Raw genomic sequence first — 18,725 nt, 5'->3', positions numbered from 1 at the left:
GACATTTATATTCTTTATTTCTGCAATTAGCATGTGATAGGGAAATTTGTTTATCAGGATTCTTATAATCTTCCCTCAGAGAGATCTTCAAAGAGATAAATCAGAGAACATTGTCTAGTTTAGCAAATGTTATTTACACACTAATACTGAGCTCTGATTTTGGCACTCTTGAAAATACATGAGAGTGCCGCAACTAAGACCTAACACAGCCAAAACAAATAAAGAAAATTTTAAAAATAAATAAAAAGAAAAAAGAAAATACATGATATGTATAAGATATCTGTGCATTTAAGAAACTTATGAAGACAGTTGGGGAGACAGCATTTACATAAATGAAGCAGTATTGGAGTTGGATTAAAGAATAAGAAAATTTTATATTGCTGGGTGAAATATGATAAGATTTAGATAGGTAGGTTGGCACCAGATTATGGAGATCTTGTGTTAAATGTATTTAGGAAATGAGCTTTTGAAGGGTTTTGGCAAGGTAAAGTTGTAAAACCATTTTATATTCATACAGTGAAATGTTACTCAGCCATTAAAGAGTAAGGTACTAGTGCATACTACAATATGGATGAACCTTGAAAACATTATATTAAGTGAAAGAAGCTAGATACAAAAGCCACATATTGTAGAATTCCATTTATGTGAATGTCCAGAATAGGCAAATCCATAGAAGACAGAAAGTAGATTAGTAGTTGCTAGGGGCTGGGGCTGGGGGACAAGGGGATGGGGAGTCAATGCTAATGAGTACAGGTTTCTTTTAGGGGTGGTAAAAATGTTTCAGAATAAGATAGCAGTGATGCTTGCACAGCCTTCGGAATATACCAGAAATCACTGAATTGTACACCTTACAAGGGTAAATATATCTTAGTTTTTAAAAAAATGATGGACTAGAGAAAACAACTTTCAAAAATAAGTAAATCTCGGTAAATAAATCATTTATTCATTCAGAAATTATGGATCTTCTACTATGTGCCAAATACCAGGCCAATTGGCATAGTTAATGAAAATGAACCAGATATACTCCCTGCCTCTAAGAGTCTTCCAGTGTAGTTTGGGAGACAGACATAAACAGATATCATATAATATATTCTGAAAGGTACTGTAATGGAGTTGTGTTTCAAGTATTATTAAAACACAAAAAAATAACAGTAATTCTACCTGGAGTTATTGTGGAAGGTTTTTTAGAGGTAAGGTGATGACACCTGAGCCATTCCAAAAGTATGGCTAGTTAGGAAGGAAGGGTCTTGTCAGTAGAGAAAGCAGCACAGGCAAAAGCATGTAGGTAAGAGGGGCTGCTGCAAAGGACAACCCAGAATCCTAAATTCATCTAGAATCTAGCTGTCTGGCTAGAATGGGACTGAAAGTTAGCTTTTTCCTTAAGTCTGGATTTTTGGGATAGCTTGCATGATTTCATAAGGCTATGAACCTTGTCATGGATTTTGGTACCTTTTTCCTGCAAAGTCTAAGAATTTGTCATTTCAAAGTATTTATCTGAATTTTATGGTATATAACATTCTGCTATGGAGGACCAGATAATCTATGTAAAGCACTTAGAATAGTGCCTGGAATGTGCTCATTAATTCATTAGTGTTACTTATTATTGTCACGAGGAAATCCTAATCATTTTCCTGGTTGCCTTTATTGAACTTCAAAATATAAGCACAGCACTAAAATATCTTTAAACTCTAAGCCATTTGTACTTACTTTTATTATCCACAGTTTCTTATTTTCTGCATTTTAACACACAATTACACATAGAAGTAAACATCTGCTAGACTAATCTTTGCTAGACTTAAAGGCAGCCCATACTCCTTGTTATTTATACTCTTGCTTTAAAAGAGCTTCTCTAGTTTGAGAAAAACCCTCTAATCTAGTTGAGATGCAATGTATTGAATTCCTGCATCATTAACAAGATCTTTTTCTTGCGTCACCACATATCTCAGCTCTGCCAAAGTTTGACTTCTTCAGAGGGCCTAAGAAGCCATGGTGAGATCCTCTGGAGCTGATCGCCTGGTGAATCAACAAAGAAAATCCTTTGTGTTTTAAAAAAAAAAAAAAAAAAAAGAAAGAAAGCTTGTGTGTTTTGCATCAATTTAATGAGTAACCATTTCATTGGCATTCTGCTCGTCTAGCAGATATTTACTGAGTACCTACTACGTGGCAGGAACTTTTCCATTTGTCCAACAAATATTTACTGAGTGCCTCCTGTGTGCCAGAAACTGTTTTAGATCCTGGGCGTGTAGCAGTTAACAAAATGGACAAAAATGACCTTTCTTCAATAAGTTTACATTTCAGCTAATCTAATGCTTAATATTTAGAGCAGTCCTTCCCTTTACATATCTGTCTTATTTGTGTCAAAAAATTCTACTGGTAAACTATATTGTTTCTATTGAGAAGTTATTGAACAGGATTTTTTTTAAACTTCGAGTAGGAAAAATCGTCGTTTAAAGTATGAGTAAAAAGGGACTAGTGGGTCACATTGTGCCTGGGATTTGTTTGCAGTTTTTTGTTTTGTTTTTCACTCTCACCAAAATATGAGATCTGTTACTATAATCTTGTGAATTAACAGTGTAAGGTGGTAATGAAATTCATGGCCTTATTTGTCACTGTGGAAATACCTGAAGCATTTGCTGTTAGTGGTCACTATAATTTTGTGAACCATTCCTACTGAGAAAGACTTTTAACAGTCATAGATAGTGATTTATCATTTGCCCTTGTTAAATTTTCTCTCCAGTAAAATTGGTTCTCCACCCAAGACTCCTGTAAGTAATATAGCGGCTACCTCAGCTGGGCCCACTAATGTTGGAACAGAGCTGAATTCTGTGCCTCCAAAATCCAGCCCATTTATAACTAGAGTACCAGTATATCCTCAGCATTCTGAAAACATTCAGTATTTTCAAGATCCAAGGACTCAGATACCCTTTGAAGTCCCACAGTACCCACAGACAGGTAAGTAATTTTAGACAATTCTAAGAAAAAAAGAAACTACAATATAACATTTGTTGTAATAAGTTAGTGAATCATTTATATCTATCTAGAAAATCTACATTAAAAAATTAATCCTTTGGACTATATGACCCCTAAGTTTTCTTCCTGTCCTAAGAATCTATGATTCTACATACCAGTAGTTTTAAGATTCTCATTCCTATGAATCAAATGTAGGGTCCATGGATGAGCTTTAGTGAGTTCTGTATGTCCTCTGAAATAGTATACTAAATGTTTGGTTTATATAGACTTAAGTATAATTTTGGAAAGACAATGCACAGCTTATATAGATTATGAAAGAGGTCTTTAACCTCTGCTCCCCAAAAGGTTAAGAATCAATGATGTAACTAATTACTTAATCTAAAACCTGTGGCAATACATGCCCTAGAAGGAAATTTACCAGCCATCTGTTAATAGCTCATCAAGTGTTTTTAAGGAGCAGTTTAACAAATTATTGAACATTAATGATTTTCATACAGTGGTGTCTTGAAAGCGTGTAGTGTCTTTCTGAACCAGGGGTAACTAAAGTAAAGTTCAAAGCTTATTTTATTTTCCAACATTAAAGGCTGCTTTAGACTTTAAACCATTACAAAATGTTAAATTTTACTAAGATTACATTAAATATTCCTCTTTCCAATTTTCAAGGATACTACCCACCACCTCCAACAGTACCAGCTGGTGTGGCTCCCTGTGTTCCTCGCTTTGTGAGGTCCAATAATGTTCCAGAGTCCTCCCTCCCACCTGCTTCCATGCCATATGCTGATCATTACAGTACATTTTCGCCTCGAGATCGAATGAATTCTTCTCCTTACCAACCTCCTCCTCCGCAGCCGTATGGACCAGTTCCTCCAGTACCTTCTGGAATGTATGCTCCTGTGTACGACAGCAGGCGCATCTGGCGCCCGCCTATGTACCAACGAGATGACATTATTAGAAGCAATTCTTTACCTCCAATGGATGTGATGCACTCGTCTGTGTATCAGACGTCTTTGCGGGAAAGATATAACTCATTAGATGGGTATTATTCAGTGGCTTGTCAGCCACCAAGTGAGCCAAGGACAACTGTGCCTTTACCAAGGGTAAGTGATAATGGAAATAGGAATGCTGATATAGTGTAGTGGTTAAGAGTCTAGAGTCTGGTGTTAGACCATTCAGGTATATATCCTGGCTCCTCCACTTACTTATTGTGTGACTTATGGAATTTTACTTGACTTCTCTATATCAATTTTTTCGTATTTGATGGCAGTCATAGTAGTACCTACCTCATAAAGCTGTTGTGAGGATTAAATCAGAAAAAGCAAAGCTCTTAGAATTGGACCTGATGCATATTCATGCTCAATAAATGTTATGTTTGGATACGAAACTGATGGGAAGGTAAAAAGAAATTTTCAAAATACAAAGACAGGGCCTATTTTTAGTATCCCCACATATATACATATGATTTTCCTAAACCAGAAAAGTGAGTGCTCAGATTTTACTTTTAACGTTTGACTAAATATTAACCCTTTCGTTTAAGTGTATGGAGAATAGGCTAGGGTGACTTCCCTACTGTATTTTTTTTTTTGTCCCAACAATATAATAAATGTTCACATTATTTCCACAGAGCATAGTTAAATTTATTTACCACTCCCTAGATGATTAAGATTGTTTCTTTTATCCCCCCTTAGGAACCTTGTGGTCATTTGAAGACCAGTTGCGAGGAGCAGATAAGAAGAAAGCCAGAGCAGTGGGCACAGTACCACACTCAGAAAGCACCTCTTGTCTCTTCAACTCTTCCTGTGGCAACACAGTCACCAACGCCACCTTCTCCTCTATTCAGTGTAGACTTTCGCACTGATGTAAGAAAGGTTTTAATTACTTGATGTTGCAGGGATAGGTCAGACAACTGACTTCAGAGCACTCATTCAAGCCAGAGTTAGCTATGTTGGATATTTTGCATTGGTTTGGTGGCAGTTGAGTTTAATTCAATAAACACTGAGTATGTAAGCACAATGGCTAGGCATTGTGATACTCTGAAGACCACTAAATCACAGTCCTTTTTCCACCAAGAATTCAAAAATCTTTCCAGCAGTGTAGTTCTCATTATTTTTATGGCTTTTATTAATAATAAGATTTATATCCACCATTTATTGAGCACCTACTTGTGCCAGGCACTGTACTAAGCAGTTATTTTATTTAATTCTTACAGAATCCTTAGGGGGCAGGTATTACTCATATTTTGCATGTTAGGAATCCTACTCAGAGAAGTTAAGTAATTTGCCCAAGTAGTAAATTCACCCTATAAGTAGCTTGGATTTGAATTCTGGTCTATCTGAGGCATTTCTTCCCTACTTCACAAGAGGTGCAGAAATGCCTACTGTATTATTTATGGTGTTTTAAATCACTGTTAATTATTGTTCTTATCATTTCAAAACAAGTTTTTGTACCAGGATTATTTTAATGTACCCTTCAGTACTGTTATATTTAGAGCAAACCATTAATTTTTTTTTTGATTCATCTAGTTTATTTCCTATCCCTAGAGGTACTAAAATAAAATTTTTTTTCTAGTCTTTTCATTAGGAAAAATTTCAAGCATATGCAAAGTAGAATAGTAATAAACTCCATGTACCCATTACCCACAATTATCAACTCAGCCCATCTTTTTTCATTTGTACCCCCTCTTCCTACTGGATTATTTTGAAGTAATCCTAGACATCATATTTTTCCATCCATAAATATTGAATTTTTAAAGTAGATCCAAATTTATCTCATCAAACTTGTACTTCTTCAGAGCAGCTAACCATCTTGACCAGGTGATAGAATTGCCACTTGCTTACTATAAAAATGTATTTGTATGTATCTGTGTATGTGTATGTGTGTGTTTTCTTTGCTTTTTTTTCATTTTTTAGAGCACTTTGTACCATGTTAGAGGCATGCTATAAATTGTTGATTGGTCTGTATAGTATCAGTCGGGTTCCTTATGAGTTCTTAAAGGACAAAGTAAAAAAGAGAAGGCATTCTCTTTTCTATTAATACGTAATATAAATACAAATAATATAAATACTATTTGTTACTTGTTACAGTTTTTTATATTAGTTACTGAATGTTTAATTCACTATAAAGTGCTGTGAATTCTATAATATAGTTACTTTATATTAGTTACAAGTTTGTAAATTTAAATTTCTTACCAATTGCCTGTGCCTTTTTTTTTTTTTTTCTTTTTTTAATCAGTTCTCTGAAAGTGTGAGTGGCACAAAATTTGAAGAAGATCATCTTTCCCATTATTCCCCCTGGTCTTGTGGCACCATAGGTTCCTGTATAAATGCTATCGATTCAGAGCCCAGAGATGTAATTGCTAATTCAAATGCTGTGTTAATGGTATGATTTGGGGGGCAAGGGTTGTCATGCATGTTGACTCAAGTTTTAGAATGATTGAATGCTTTCATCTTCATATCGTTGGTATGTTACTCATCTGTAAGCAGCAGAGTTACATTTAGGTAAGCCTGAAATAAATTGCACTTAATGTTTAAATTATTTGGGCATAGTTGAGTGTTTTAAAGTAGATGTTGGGTTATCATTGAGATATACAGCTAATGTTAAATTTACCAGAAAACTTAATTTCATGTCTTTTGAAAGCATGTACTTGTATTATTAGCTGAAGTAATTGCCAACAGTCTTTTTATTGATTTTCTTTTATTTATGCAGGACCTGGACAGTGGAGATGTTAAGAGAAGAGTGCATTTATTTGAAACTCAGAGAAGGACAAAAGAAGAAGATCCAATAATTCCTTTTAGTGATGGACCTATCATCTCAAAATGGGGTGCAATTTCTAGATCTTCCCGTACAGGTTACCATACCACAGATCCTGTCCAGGCCACTGCTTCCCAAGGAAGTGCTACTAAGCCTATCAGCGTATCAGGTGATCCATTTAACTAATACTTCACCTGATATGTTCTAGCACTGTGCTTTTTAATCCTCACTCTGTTAGATACAGAACATTTCTCTCCATTTAACAGCCACAGTAAACTCAGAATTAAATGGCTTAGCCAGGAGAACATGGCTAGTTGGATAAAATATGGATTTTTTGGAAAAGTATACATTCACATCTATATCTGATTTTTCACTTTTCTAATCCTTGTTTCTTTCTACACTTCTATAGATTATGTCCCTTATGTCAATGCTGTTGATTCAAGATGGAGTTCATATGGTAATGAAGCTACATCATCAGCACATTATATTGAACGGTAACGTTATGCTTAATTTTTTAGGATTCTCTATTCTCAGAGTACAGATCCTACTCCCAGTTATTCATGAACTGTGCTTTGCTAGTTTTAGCTATATAACAAATTTCTGAAAAAAATTTTACATTTGGAATAGTGACTGAAACTTTCAGGGTTGATCTGTTATGTAAAACATATATAGGACTTCCCTGGTGGTGCAGTGGTTAAGAATCTGCCTGCCAGTGCAGGGGACACGGGTTCGAGCCCTGGTCTGGGAAGATCCCACATGCCGCAGAGCAACTAAGCCTGCGTGCCACAACTACTGAAGCCCGCCTGCCTAGAGCCCGTGCTCCGCGACAAGAGAAGCCACCACAATGAGAAACCCGTGCACTGCGATAAAGAGTAGCCCCCGCTCGCCACAACTAGAGAAAGCCCGCGTGCAGCAACGAAGACCCAGCGCAGCCAAAAATAAATAAATTAATTAATTAAAAAATATATATATATATAGTATATAGTCGTTATATAGTCATTACTGCTTTAGTTGCTTCATTTATTTCACTTTTATAACAGTAAACATATTTTTCTTTAAAGGGACAGATTCATCGTTACCGATTTATCTGGTCATAGAAAGCATTCCAGTACTGGAGACCTTTTGAGCATTGAACTTCAGCAGGTAGGCTCTATGTCACTCAGCTTTGAATTTTTTAAAAAACAGAGTGACATTTAAAAGTTATAGATGGAAGCTGACTTTACTTTTTTTTTCCTCTAGGCCAAGAGTAACTCGTTGCTTCTTCAGAGGGAGGCCAATGCTCTGGCCATGCAACAGAAGTGGAATTCCCTGGACGAAGGCCGTCACCTTACCTTAAATCTTCTAAGCAAGGAAATTGAACTGAGAAATGGAGAGGTAAGGAAACTGAACCTCTCAGCTTCATGCCCAATATATTTGCTGTTTGCTGCTGTTGCATGTTATTTTATGCCATTACTTAGTGCAAAATTTGGCTTTTTCTGGTGGACGATTGCTTTTAAAACTTAAGAGTAGAAATAAAATTGTAGTCCCAGATTTCTTTTTTTAGATCAATCATTGGGATTCCCATTTTAATTTAAAAGGGAAGCCCCAGTTTCCACAGGTATGAAATCACCGTTTTTCTTAATTACAGAGTGATTATACAGAAGATGCAGCCGATACTAAGCCTGATAGGGATATAGAGTTAGAGCTTTCAGCACTTGATACTGATGAACCTGATGGACAAGGTGAACAGATTGAAGTAAGTACTGCAGTCACACATCTAGGAGGCTTTACTCCATTGGAAATTAAAGTACAGAATACTTTCATACTGAAGGATTAACATTTTATTTTCGTAGGAGATCCTGGACATACAGCTTGGTATCAGTTCTCAAAATGATCAGTTACTGAATGGAACAGCAGTAGAAAATGGGCATCCAGTCCAGCAACACCAAAAGGAGCCCCTGGAGCAGAAGAGACAGAGTTTAGGTGAAGACCATGTGATTCTGTGAGTGTTAGACATAAAATTCATAACCAGTGGGCATAGGGCATGAATAAAAAGAAATAGATGCATTGTTAAATTCATTTTTGGTTTTATCCTATGAGGGGAAGACCTAACGTAATAAGGCAATGATTTGGTCAGTCTGGATTTTTAGGAGAGGAGAACTAAATTTGAACTAACCAAGTGGTCCATTTTAGTAGCCTAAAACTTGCTTTTTGTTGGGATAAAAGTTTATGTTTATGCTCTAGCATCAGGTTATACTTCCTGTAACTGATAGCCAAACATCAAGACTACAAAATGGAGAACTAAAACCTAAATGCAGGGTTTCCCTTTTTAAAAATCTTGTTAAGATATTTTTGGCCTTTATAATTACTGCCAAAAATATGGGCTAATCTTGAACTTGATAGTTTGTTGGCCTTAAATTAACCAGTGTTCTAATTTTTTATTATAATTTTTGGAAAAATGGGACTTTTTTAGTGACCTCTGATACTTTGTAGTGAAAAAGACATGCCTTTGCTAGGGGCTCTTAAAGTGTGTTCCAACTTTTATTCAGCATGTATGGTTACTCTTAAAAGTTTTCACTTAAAGCTAATTTGTTTTCAATGTCATTTATTCTCTCCCAGGGAGGAGCAAAAAGCAATTCTGCCGGTAACTTCTTGCTTTAGTCAGCCACTCCCAGTGTCCATTAGCAATGCGAGTTGCCTCCCTCTTGCCACATCTGTCAGTGTTGGCAACCTCATTCTGAAAACTCATGTTATGTCTGAAGATAAAAACGACTTCTTGAAACCTGTTGCAAATGGGAAGATGGTTAACAGCTGAAAAGAGGTTCATCTTTCAAATCTGTGACCATACCATGGAAGCATTTACACTAGCTTTTTATATATATAATATATATTATATAATGTATATTTTTTTTAAAAAAAAGATATTACTGGGGGCATCCATTTCCTGTGGACTCTTTGATACTTCAAGCCCTCTTGCATTAGCATTATGAAAAAAAAAGAAAATTTACTTTACTAGGGTAACACGTTCACTTTCCAGAAGTGATTGGAATTTGGACATTTAACTTAAGCTTCAAGCAGCTTTTTATGAGTTTGTAGCAATCCGGTGCAGTAACTGAGCCATTTCCTATTTTAAATGGCTTCTATAGAAAATTAACAACTCAGTTATTAAACTAGCAGGATCCTACAATGATACATCTAGTGAAAGTAGACTTAATTAACTTATTTATTTCTATTTTATGTTTCACTGAGAGAAATTTCCATCTCATTCCAGCTGCTTTATTTATCTTTTTCATGGGACTTTGCATGGATTTTTTTTTCTCTTTTTTTTTTTTTTTTTTTAAATTTTGAAGAGTGGAGTTAGATGTTCTTACCATAGAATTTTACAGGGTTATATACTAGCTTTCTTTACTGCATTATATGTAGGAGTGTGGTGCAGTGCTTTTATCTGTAGCATTTAAATTTTTTTTCAATTTTCCATTTTTCAAAACTAGTTTCTGCTTTGTTAATATTTATACACAGGCTACTTGTTGAAGTAAGTAATTAAATATATAACCAAGTGCCTAAGTCTTTCAGCTGATGTACTAGATATTAAATTCTCCTAAGTTATGCAGAATCGTTTTTACAATTTTGATAAATTATGCACTAATGTAATGGCAGTTTTTTAAAATGCAGATTTAAGCCTGTACATTATGAATCTGATGACTTGGCAAAAGAATCAGGTGCTTTCAGCTTTCTTGAGAAAACCCTGTATGTAGTGTTTGCACTGACTAACAAGATGGTATTGCTGGGTTTTTAATTTAAACTAATTAATTTGGATGTTCATTGCATTATCTTGGTTAAATATTGTTTATTGTTACTTCATGTTGGGGTTTAATTTTCCTTGTTTTTCTGACTGTTAGGTTGATAAGACTATGAACCATGTAATAATAGAACATTGGCTAACCTTTATTCATACTTAAAAACATGAGTAATTTCTGCCCTGCTAAAATGTGACTGAAAAGTGTTTTGACTTGGCAGCTGAAAGTATGCAGTATGTTCAACCAGCCAGGCTCCAGGTTTGTGGGAGGTATTTTATTGAAACCTAAATTTCAGTCAACATTTGAAAACAAAAGCTGGGCATTCCTTCTGGGTGATCTTACCTATAGTTTGTGTCTTTGTTTTCCCCCCCATTTCTTTAAGATTAGTTTGACTTTTATTATTATTTTTAATTAACTTCTGTGAAGTTGTTTACTCTGAAAATTGTACTGGAATATTTTAAGCCAAGCTGATCTTTCACCAGGTGTACTGTATGTAAGGGCTTTTCCTGCTAGCAAGATGCTTAAACAGGATCATGTTATTGGTCGTCTGAGCTATTTAGTTGTTTTACAAAACCACAGCATTGTATCAGATAAGATTTTGATAAAAAGTTTTGTGCACATTTCCAGGGGCGGGAGGGTTGACATTTCCCTGAAATTTCTTGATCAGAATGAGTAAATACTGGTGTTTGATACCTGTCTTAATGAACATGCTCATAAGGTGACTGATAAGTTGTAAATATACCTGAGAAACAAAGGGGTAGTTTTGATATTCTGGTGTCAGTATGGAAGATCTTACACATTTATTTAATACTCAAATGTATGAAGATGTTTGTTTGTAGCATAACAGCACAGTAGCCTTGACTTAGTTTCCTTGGTTAGTACTGTACCTTTTTGCCATGGCCAGTGCCCCCATCCCTACAAAGACATTTTATTTATTTCACTCTGTAACCTGAAATGAATAGGAACAAGAGTTTTAAACCATGTTACATTAACTTATTTCCGACATTATAAATTAGCCTAGGATATTACAGGAACGTGATTGTTATATAATTTATATCAGAACCTTTCTATAAATATGCGCTTATTACATTTGAAATGCTTCCAATGTACTTTATTTGCTGTTTGTATTTCCAAAAAGGATATGCAAACCAGTATGTCTATTTCATGGATATTTAAATAGTGAGATCTTCCATGTTGAAGGTAATGTATTTTTTTTTAAGATTTTAAAATTGCTATTTTGTTACAAAATAGAGACCTATTAACAGTTTGAGAGCTCCTTATGTGCCCTCAGGGAAAGAACCCTCTGTGCAACAGAACTACGCAAAACATCTTCAGCACGTTCTGAGGGTGAATATATACTACATAAATTGATCTTGTGTATTTAACCTTATCTTTTTAATTTTAAAATTGAAGTTTTGAAACTTGGTTGTGCTCTGCTGGAGGGGGTTGGGATAAACTGCTTAGGTGTTTGCCTACTTGTCCAGTGAAATTACATTTGCATCAGTGTATGTATATACCTGCCAACTTATTGGTATGTCTCAGAACATTTATATTAAAATAATGCTTGTCTTGCAGCAGGTGATCCCATAAAACAGTAACTCCCTGTTCTTAAAAACTTACTCTCTTCCTCACTAACAACATAGGAATTGTTTCTATGTTGGGATTATTCGGTATTGCATCCTTTATGTAGTGATCATCTTCTGTTTCTCATGGTGTGTTGGATGTGAAATAAAGACATTGGTTCTCTGCCACTTGAGAAGGAAGAGCAGTTTATCTGATCCGTCTTGTGAAAGGTACCTAATGATATCATAGAGGAAAAAATTACAAATCGGACCTAGAATGTGACTTTTTAAAATAGGGGGCATTCCCTGTCATTTGACCCTTTACCAACATGTTGTGATGCACATATGTTTGAAGTCAAAGGATATAAAGCAGTAGGAGAGGAAGTTTGTAATGTTGTCAACTAGACTGCATATGTGGTGTATGGTCTAATAAGGAAAAAGTAATCCGAGGTCTGGAAAGTGGGAAAATGGTGAGGTTTTTGTTTTGTTCTCACTTTTTGTGTTTTTAAAAATTTCTAAGTCCCATTCTGAAGACCATGTGCCTCATTCAGATACTATGATGTAGCATCAGTAGTTCTTTCTTTGTGGTCTCATTTCATCTTATGAATCCTGAGAAAGTGACTTAAGTATGTCATCTAGTTGGTAACTGAACAAAGCAGATTCCTTTGCCTTTCCTGCCATGACTTACTTTCAATACCATCTAGTAAACCAGCCTCATGCATGAAAGTTGTGCATCTTAATTTTCAAGAGAAGGTACTTCAGTGGGTCAGTGGCACTGATGTTTTTCCTAGTAACTGTTTACTCTCACAAGAGAATAGTAAAAGAAACCTATACTAGAACTGAAATTTTCCATTTGTATGGATCTGGTGACTTTCACTCAAGTTTCAAGTTGATTCTAAGTTTATAAAGCACATCCCAATTTTATATGCTGCCTTGAGAAAATTACTGGATGCACAGTGATTTGTAGGAATTTAAAATGGGATCATTTAAACATTTGAAAACATTGTTTTAAAAACCATCTAGCTTGCTTTTGCATTTTAGATGTTAAAGCCCATGTTGTCTTGTTAACAGGGGTGGCGTTTGTAATGATCAGATTCAGCATGTGATTTCAACTTTGAATATTTCTTCCCTAGCTTCTAGAGTCATTTTCTGAGCAGACTGTCACCAGTATTGGTGACTAATCATTCAAGGGGAAAGTTGCATTGCAACTATGCATTAGTTTACTGGAAGAACTTTCCCTGTGTTTTAGTGAATGAAGAGTGTTAATGGGATCACTTACTGTAACTCCTTCTACATAAGAACCCCTTCTGCAAGCAGAACACAAATGAACATGCTCAAGGAGTATCTCATTTTCTGGGTAAATTGAATAAATTTGCTAGTTACTCCTTTATAGTAGTGGTTTCTTTGTATCCCTTTGCTGGCAAGGGAATACAAGGAGTCAAGGCCACCAATCAGAACACCCCACATTTGAGTGGAGTCCTGTTTTTACTCCAAGAGCAGTTATTCCCCCAAGTCTGAAATTGGCAGTTTTTTTCTTTTTTTAAATAAAAAAATTTAAATATCCTTAAACCAGTGGAACACAGACACTGGCTGCACTTAGTACTGCCAAAAGCCAAGGTCATTTGCATATATTCCATCAATCTGTCAAGAATTAGGCCTCACTTTATAACCCAAGGCATGGAAGTGCATGCATTCTCTTAGCTGGGCAAACAATTATACTGTAGTTGTGATACAACACATGTGGCTTTTATTTGTACTGCACATATCCACTGTACAGCCACTTGGGAGTATCGTGGTTAGCTTGCAGCAACTGCTGTCTGCATTTATACTGTTTATTGCATATTCTTTTCCCTGGAAGTGAAAGAGAAATGTTTTTCTTGTTGCATTGATTACATTTTATAAATTTGCTTAGCTGGAAAGTTTGGGAAAAGAGGCCTGTTTGTCAATTGTACAACCGATTGTGAAGCTCTAGTGTGAATATTTTTACGTCTGTATTAGACATTTTCTTTGCAAATCTATTGTTCGATTGAAATGTAAATGAAATTAAAGATGGTGTACACCCATCATGTAAAAAGCAGGCACCATCTCTAAGATGGATTTAATGCTCATTTTTAAGGCATATACTCAGCTTCTATTTAAAACTATAATTTAAAATAATTCTGTACAATGAAATGGGGAATATATATGGGAATAAATTCTATTCCATTTATTTCAATTTGAATTTCCAAATTGTAATGTTTCCCTTTGTGCTATAGGAATAGGATTAAATGGGGGAAGGCTAGGATTCATAAGGCCTGTATATGGGGGGAGGGCAGAGATGGAACAATGAGGGTTGTGATGATAGTGAATAGCAAAGAGTGAATTCTGTGTGTTTTTGCTGTAGCACTGAAGTGAAGAGATATTAGCTTTGGCTGTTCACAGAATAGAGCATCATAATTTTCAGTGTTTGAGAGAAAATTGATGGAAAAAGTTTGCAGTACTTGACATGTATTTGCATGCACAAAATAAAATTATTTGTCCACCTTAAAAGTTGTTTGTTTAGTGTCAATATTAAGTTTATAGTGCATTTTAGTTATCTTTACTTCCTTGGTAAATTTTTTGGTTTAACTAAGCTACCAGGTTACTCCTTAAGATTTAAACAATCACCTGCCTCATGCATTCATCACTGGGAAGGATCTGAAAGAAATGAATAGGCCAGGGAGGTTGAAATAGTCCTCAATTCAATCAGTCACTTTGTTCATTCAGTATAGAGTACTTTCTATATGGGAGATGAGGGTGTAAATAATACTAGCAGTTCACAGTCTAATGGAGAAAATAGGACAAATAGATAAATAACGAATACAAAGCAATATATTACAGAAGTATGAAGACTGTTCTGTGGAACCTCAGAATGTAACAGAATGGCCTGAGTGGTTCTAGACACCATTTTCACTGGGCCTTGAGTAGTTTTACTCATTCACTCAACTGATGAATTTTAAGCCCCTGTCTGTGCTGGTCATTAGGGTTGAAGGTCAGTGAAATAACAAGCCCTCTCTCTAGAAGCTCTCGGGGTGGGAAATGGGAAAGACAAATCTGAATAAGCAGCCCAGTGAGCTATGTTCTAGTGTAAGGTATATGGAAACTCCAAAAGGGAAATTATGGAGTGGATGGTAGTGATAGTGAGCCAGAGGAACTGCTTCTTTGAGAAATGACCTCAAAGAAGGGCATTCTTTGTAGGCTGAATAATATTTCACCAAGCAGAGCTAAGGGGAGAAAACACCTGAGAACCTACTGTAACTTCACAACAACCCACTCTGTATCCTAACAGCCTTTAACTATAAATATTATGATCCCTGTTTTATATTTGAGATGTTAAGTAACTTGCCCAAGGCCTTGTAACTAGAAAGTAATGGAGTCAGATTTCTGATTCAGGTCTTATTCTACCTTCCAAAGATGGTGATGGTGATGGTTGGAACCTATTTTAGCCGTAAGTGTTACAGTGGAAGGAGTGTTCGAGGAATAGCTTAACTAACTCTTAACAGCACTTAATATGTTCCAGACACAGTTCTAAGTGCTGTAGGTATATTATCATCTAGAACCATTATTGTCACCATTTTACAGATGAGAAGACTGAGGCAGAGACCTTAGAGAATTTGTCCAAGGTCACATAGCTAGATGAGGTAAATAGGGACCTCTATGAAGGACACTAAATACTAAAGAGACTGTTAGGGAGTCTTGGAAGTTAGATGATCTGATTGATTTGGGGTTTTAGAAGATCACTTTGGTAATAGTGTGAGGTGAAGCTGGAGATTGACCAGCAGGGAGACCAGGCCAACAGTCTAGGTAAGAAGTGTTTAGGGCATGGCCAAAGAGAGGATGGAGGAAGAGATGGATTTGAAAAGTAGGAGAGCGCAATTGACAGGATTTATTGTAGGGGAAGCCTACCAGACATCTCCACATTTTCATGGATTAAATTTGGCTTAGAATCCCAGACCTCGTTGCTGAAAACAGACCGATATTTGTGAAACGGGTGATCTTGTATAAGCCCTGGCATGATCATTGAGATCAGGAAGAAGAGGAAGAACCATGGATAGTTGATCCAGGCAAAGGAGAGGAAACTTAACTGAAGGAAATGAAATCCCAGGAAGATTTTTATTTTCTTTATAATTGACACCTATTGGAGTAATAATGATCATGCACTTTAACAAAGATTTTTTATAATTGAAAACTCAGTAGTGCAGTGGTTCCAAACTTACCTGCACATGGCAATCACCTAGGGAGCTTTTAAAAAAATCCCAAAACCCAGATCACACCCCAGACCAATTAAAACACACTCTCAGGAGGTGGGATCAAGGCATCAGTACATTTGAAGCTCCCCAGGTGCTGCCAATGTGCAGAAAAGTTTGGGAACCACTTCCATAAAGAATGAAAATGGGTTTGGGGCCTGTCTTAGCCCAGGTGCATTCAATAACATCTATCATCAAATGTTCAGGCCTAGGTAGTTTACAGAGACTCATTCAACAAATACACATTTGAGAATCTACTGCGTACTGGGCGTTGGAGATACAGTAGTGAATTAGTCCCTAACTTCATGAAACTTACATTGTAGTTCTAAGTACTGTGGGCCGTTTTAGATAGGGCAGTCTGCCGAACATCTTCATTTGGATCTCTAATAAACATTTCAGACGTAACATGTCCAAATCTGAATCCCCAAACTGTACCTCCAGTCTTCCCCATTTCAGTTATTTCCCCCTTGACTACTCTTCCTAGTCCAGCAGCAAGTCCTGTCAGCTCTGCCTTCAAAATAAATATTCAGAATTTGACCACTTCACCACTGAGGTCCAAGCCACAATTATCTTTCACCTGAACTGTGATGGCTTCCTGTTCTCCCTGCTGCTGCCCTTGCCTCCCTTCAGTTTATTCTCACCACAGCAGCTACAGAGATCCTCTTAAAATGTCAGTTTGATCACTTCACTCTTGTGCTCAAAACCCTCCAAATGCTTCTCATCTCACTCAGGGTGAAAGCCAAAGTCTTTTCTTTGATACTTTGTACACTATGCTCCAGCTGCACTGGCCACTGAGTTCTTCACCGGGCCAGCCAGGCATGCTCCATCATAGGGCCTTTACCCTTGCTGTTCTGTAAGGGTAGGAGGCTTCCCGACCCCTGTAAGAATCTTCATCACTAGATCTCTCACATTCTTCAGGTCTTCACTCAAAAGTCAACTCAGAATTAGGTGCAGAGTAATGGGGGGGGAGGGTCTGGGGAGTGCTATTTAAAATAGATGTTTTAACCCAAGAGACTGGATGAGATCAACTGAAGTTGTTTTTGTTTTGTTTTACTTTATCTTCTGAAATAATTATAGATTCACAGGAATTTGCAAAAATAATAGAGGACCCATGTACCCTCATACAGTTCCCCCAATGGTAGTATCTTACATAACTACACTATAATATCAAAGCCAGGAAATTGACATTAGTAACAATCTACAGAACTTATTCAGATTTCACTCGCTTTCACATGCATTCGTGTGTGTGTGTGTAGTTCTGTTCAGTTTTTATCACATGTAGATTTGTGGAACCACTACAACTCTCAAGATAACAGAACTGAAAAAAAAAGATAATTGTTCCATCACCTCAATGATCCCTTGTGCTACCCCTTTATATTCATGTCCATTCCCCTCCCTTACCCCCATTTTCCTATCCCTAGCCCCTGGCAACCACTGATTTCTTCTCCATCTCTGTAATTTTGTCATTATGTGAATGTTATATAAGTGAAATTATGCAGACTGTAACCTTTTGAGATCGGCTTTTTTTCACTCAGCATAATTCCCTTGAGATCCATCCAAATTGTTGCATGTATTAGTAGTTCATTCCTTTTTATTGCTGAGTAGTATACCATGGTATGGACATACCACATTTTGTTTAAACATTCACCCATTGAAGAACATTTGGGTTGTTTAGATTTTTTGACTATTAACAAATAAAGCTGCTATGAACATTTGTGTACATGTCTTTGTGTGGACATTGTTTTTTGTTTCTGAAGTATTGTTTGGGCAGATAAATTAGTGTACTTGGTCAACCTCTGAAGGAAATGGATAACTTCGACTATATGGTCTTAACTTAAAAATGGACAAATTCCTTCAAAATACAATTTACCAAAACAGATACAGGATGGAAAGGAAAATTGGAATAACTCTTATATTAGTTACCTATTATCACATAACAAAGTACCCTCAATTTAGCGGCTTAACACAATAACATTGTTTCACGGTTTCTGTAGGTCAGGAATCTGCGTGTGACTTAGAGGAGTCCTCTGCTCTGGGTCTCTCACAACCTAGGCATTAGCTGGCTCTGCAGTCATCTCGTGGCTCTCCTGGTGAAGGGTGTGCTTCCAAGCTCACTCCCCTTATTATTGGCAGGATTCACTTCCTCCTGAACTGTTGGAATGACGGCCTCAGGTTTTCATTGGCTGAAGGTTGCCCTCAGTTTTCTGCCACTTGACCCTCTCTGTAGAGCAGCTTACAATCAATATGCTAGCTTGGCTCATCCAAGCAGCAAGCAGGAAGAACCTGGGACCAAGCAGGGGGTGGGGGCCAGGTTGCATTCACGCCTGCACAAGAGAGAGCATGCAATAAAGTCACAATCTTTTATAGCCTAATCTTGGAAACAATATCCCCTTGGTTTTGTCACT

The 18,725-nt window shown here is 36.5% G+C and overlaps 1 protein-coding gene and 1 long non-coding RNA gene across 5 annotated transcripts in view; one reads left to right on the top strand and one right to left on the bottom strand.

Annotated features, from left to right (window-relative positions):
* The window catches only part of RC3H2 (ring finger and CCCH-type domains 2), a 51,022-nt gene extending 36,438 nt beyond the window's left edge, over window positions 1–14,584 (top strand). Inside the window, exons 11-21 of one of the 4 annotated variants that reach the window (XM_082403242.1) lie at window positions 2,738–2,952; window positions 3,634–4,067; window positions 4,656–4,826; window positions 6,199–6,345; window positions 6,673–6,886; window positions 7,127–7,211; window positions 7,779–7,860; window positions 7,957–8,091; window positions 8,345–8,452; window positions 8,550–8,698; window positions 9,316–14,584. In XM_082403242.1, coding sequence (XP_082259368.1) covers window positions 2,738–2,952; window positions 3,634–4,067; window positions 4,656–4,826; window positions 6,199–6,345; window positions 6,673–6,886; window positions 7,127–7,211; window positions 7,779–7,860; window positions 7,957–8,091; window positions 8,345–8,452; window positions 8,550–8,698; window positions 9,316–9,511 — 1,936 coding nt within the window. In that variant the 3' untranslated portion in view covers window positions 9,512–14,584. The remainder of the gene's footprint in view (window positions 1–2,737; window positions 2,953–3,633; window positions 4,068–4,655; window positions 4,827–6,198; window positions 6,346–6,672; window positions 6,887–7,126; window positions 7,212–7,778; window positions 7,861–7,956; window positions 8,092–8,344; window positions 8,453–8,549; window positions 8,699–9,315) is intronic. The other 3 variants (XM_082403245.1, XM_082403244.1, XM_082403243.1) reach the window with 3 other exon arrangements.
* Window positions 11,110–18,725, bottom strand: part of LOC309633952 — a 13,015-nt gene continuing 5,399 nt past the window's right edge. Inside the window, exon 3 of the long non-coding RNA XR_014247781.1 lies at window positions 11,110–18,644. This is a non-coding gene — a long non-coding RNA (uncharacterized lncRNA). The remainder of the gene's footprint in view (window positions 18,645–18,725) is intronic.

This window comes from Balaenoptera borealis, assembly GCF_965194805.1.
Source record: "Balaenoptera borealis genome assembly, chromosome: 8".
NCBI classification, from domain to species: Eukaryota; Metazoa; Chordata; class Mammalia; order Artiodactyla; family Balaenopteridae; genus Balaenoptera; species Balaenoptera borealis.
This window is presented reverse-complemented; position numbering and strand designations above follow the sequence as displayed.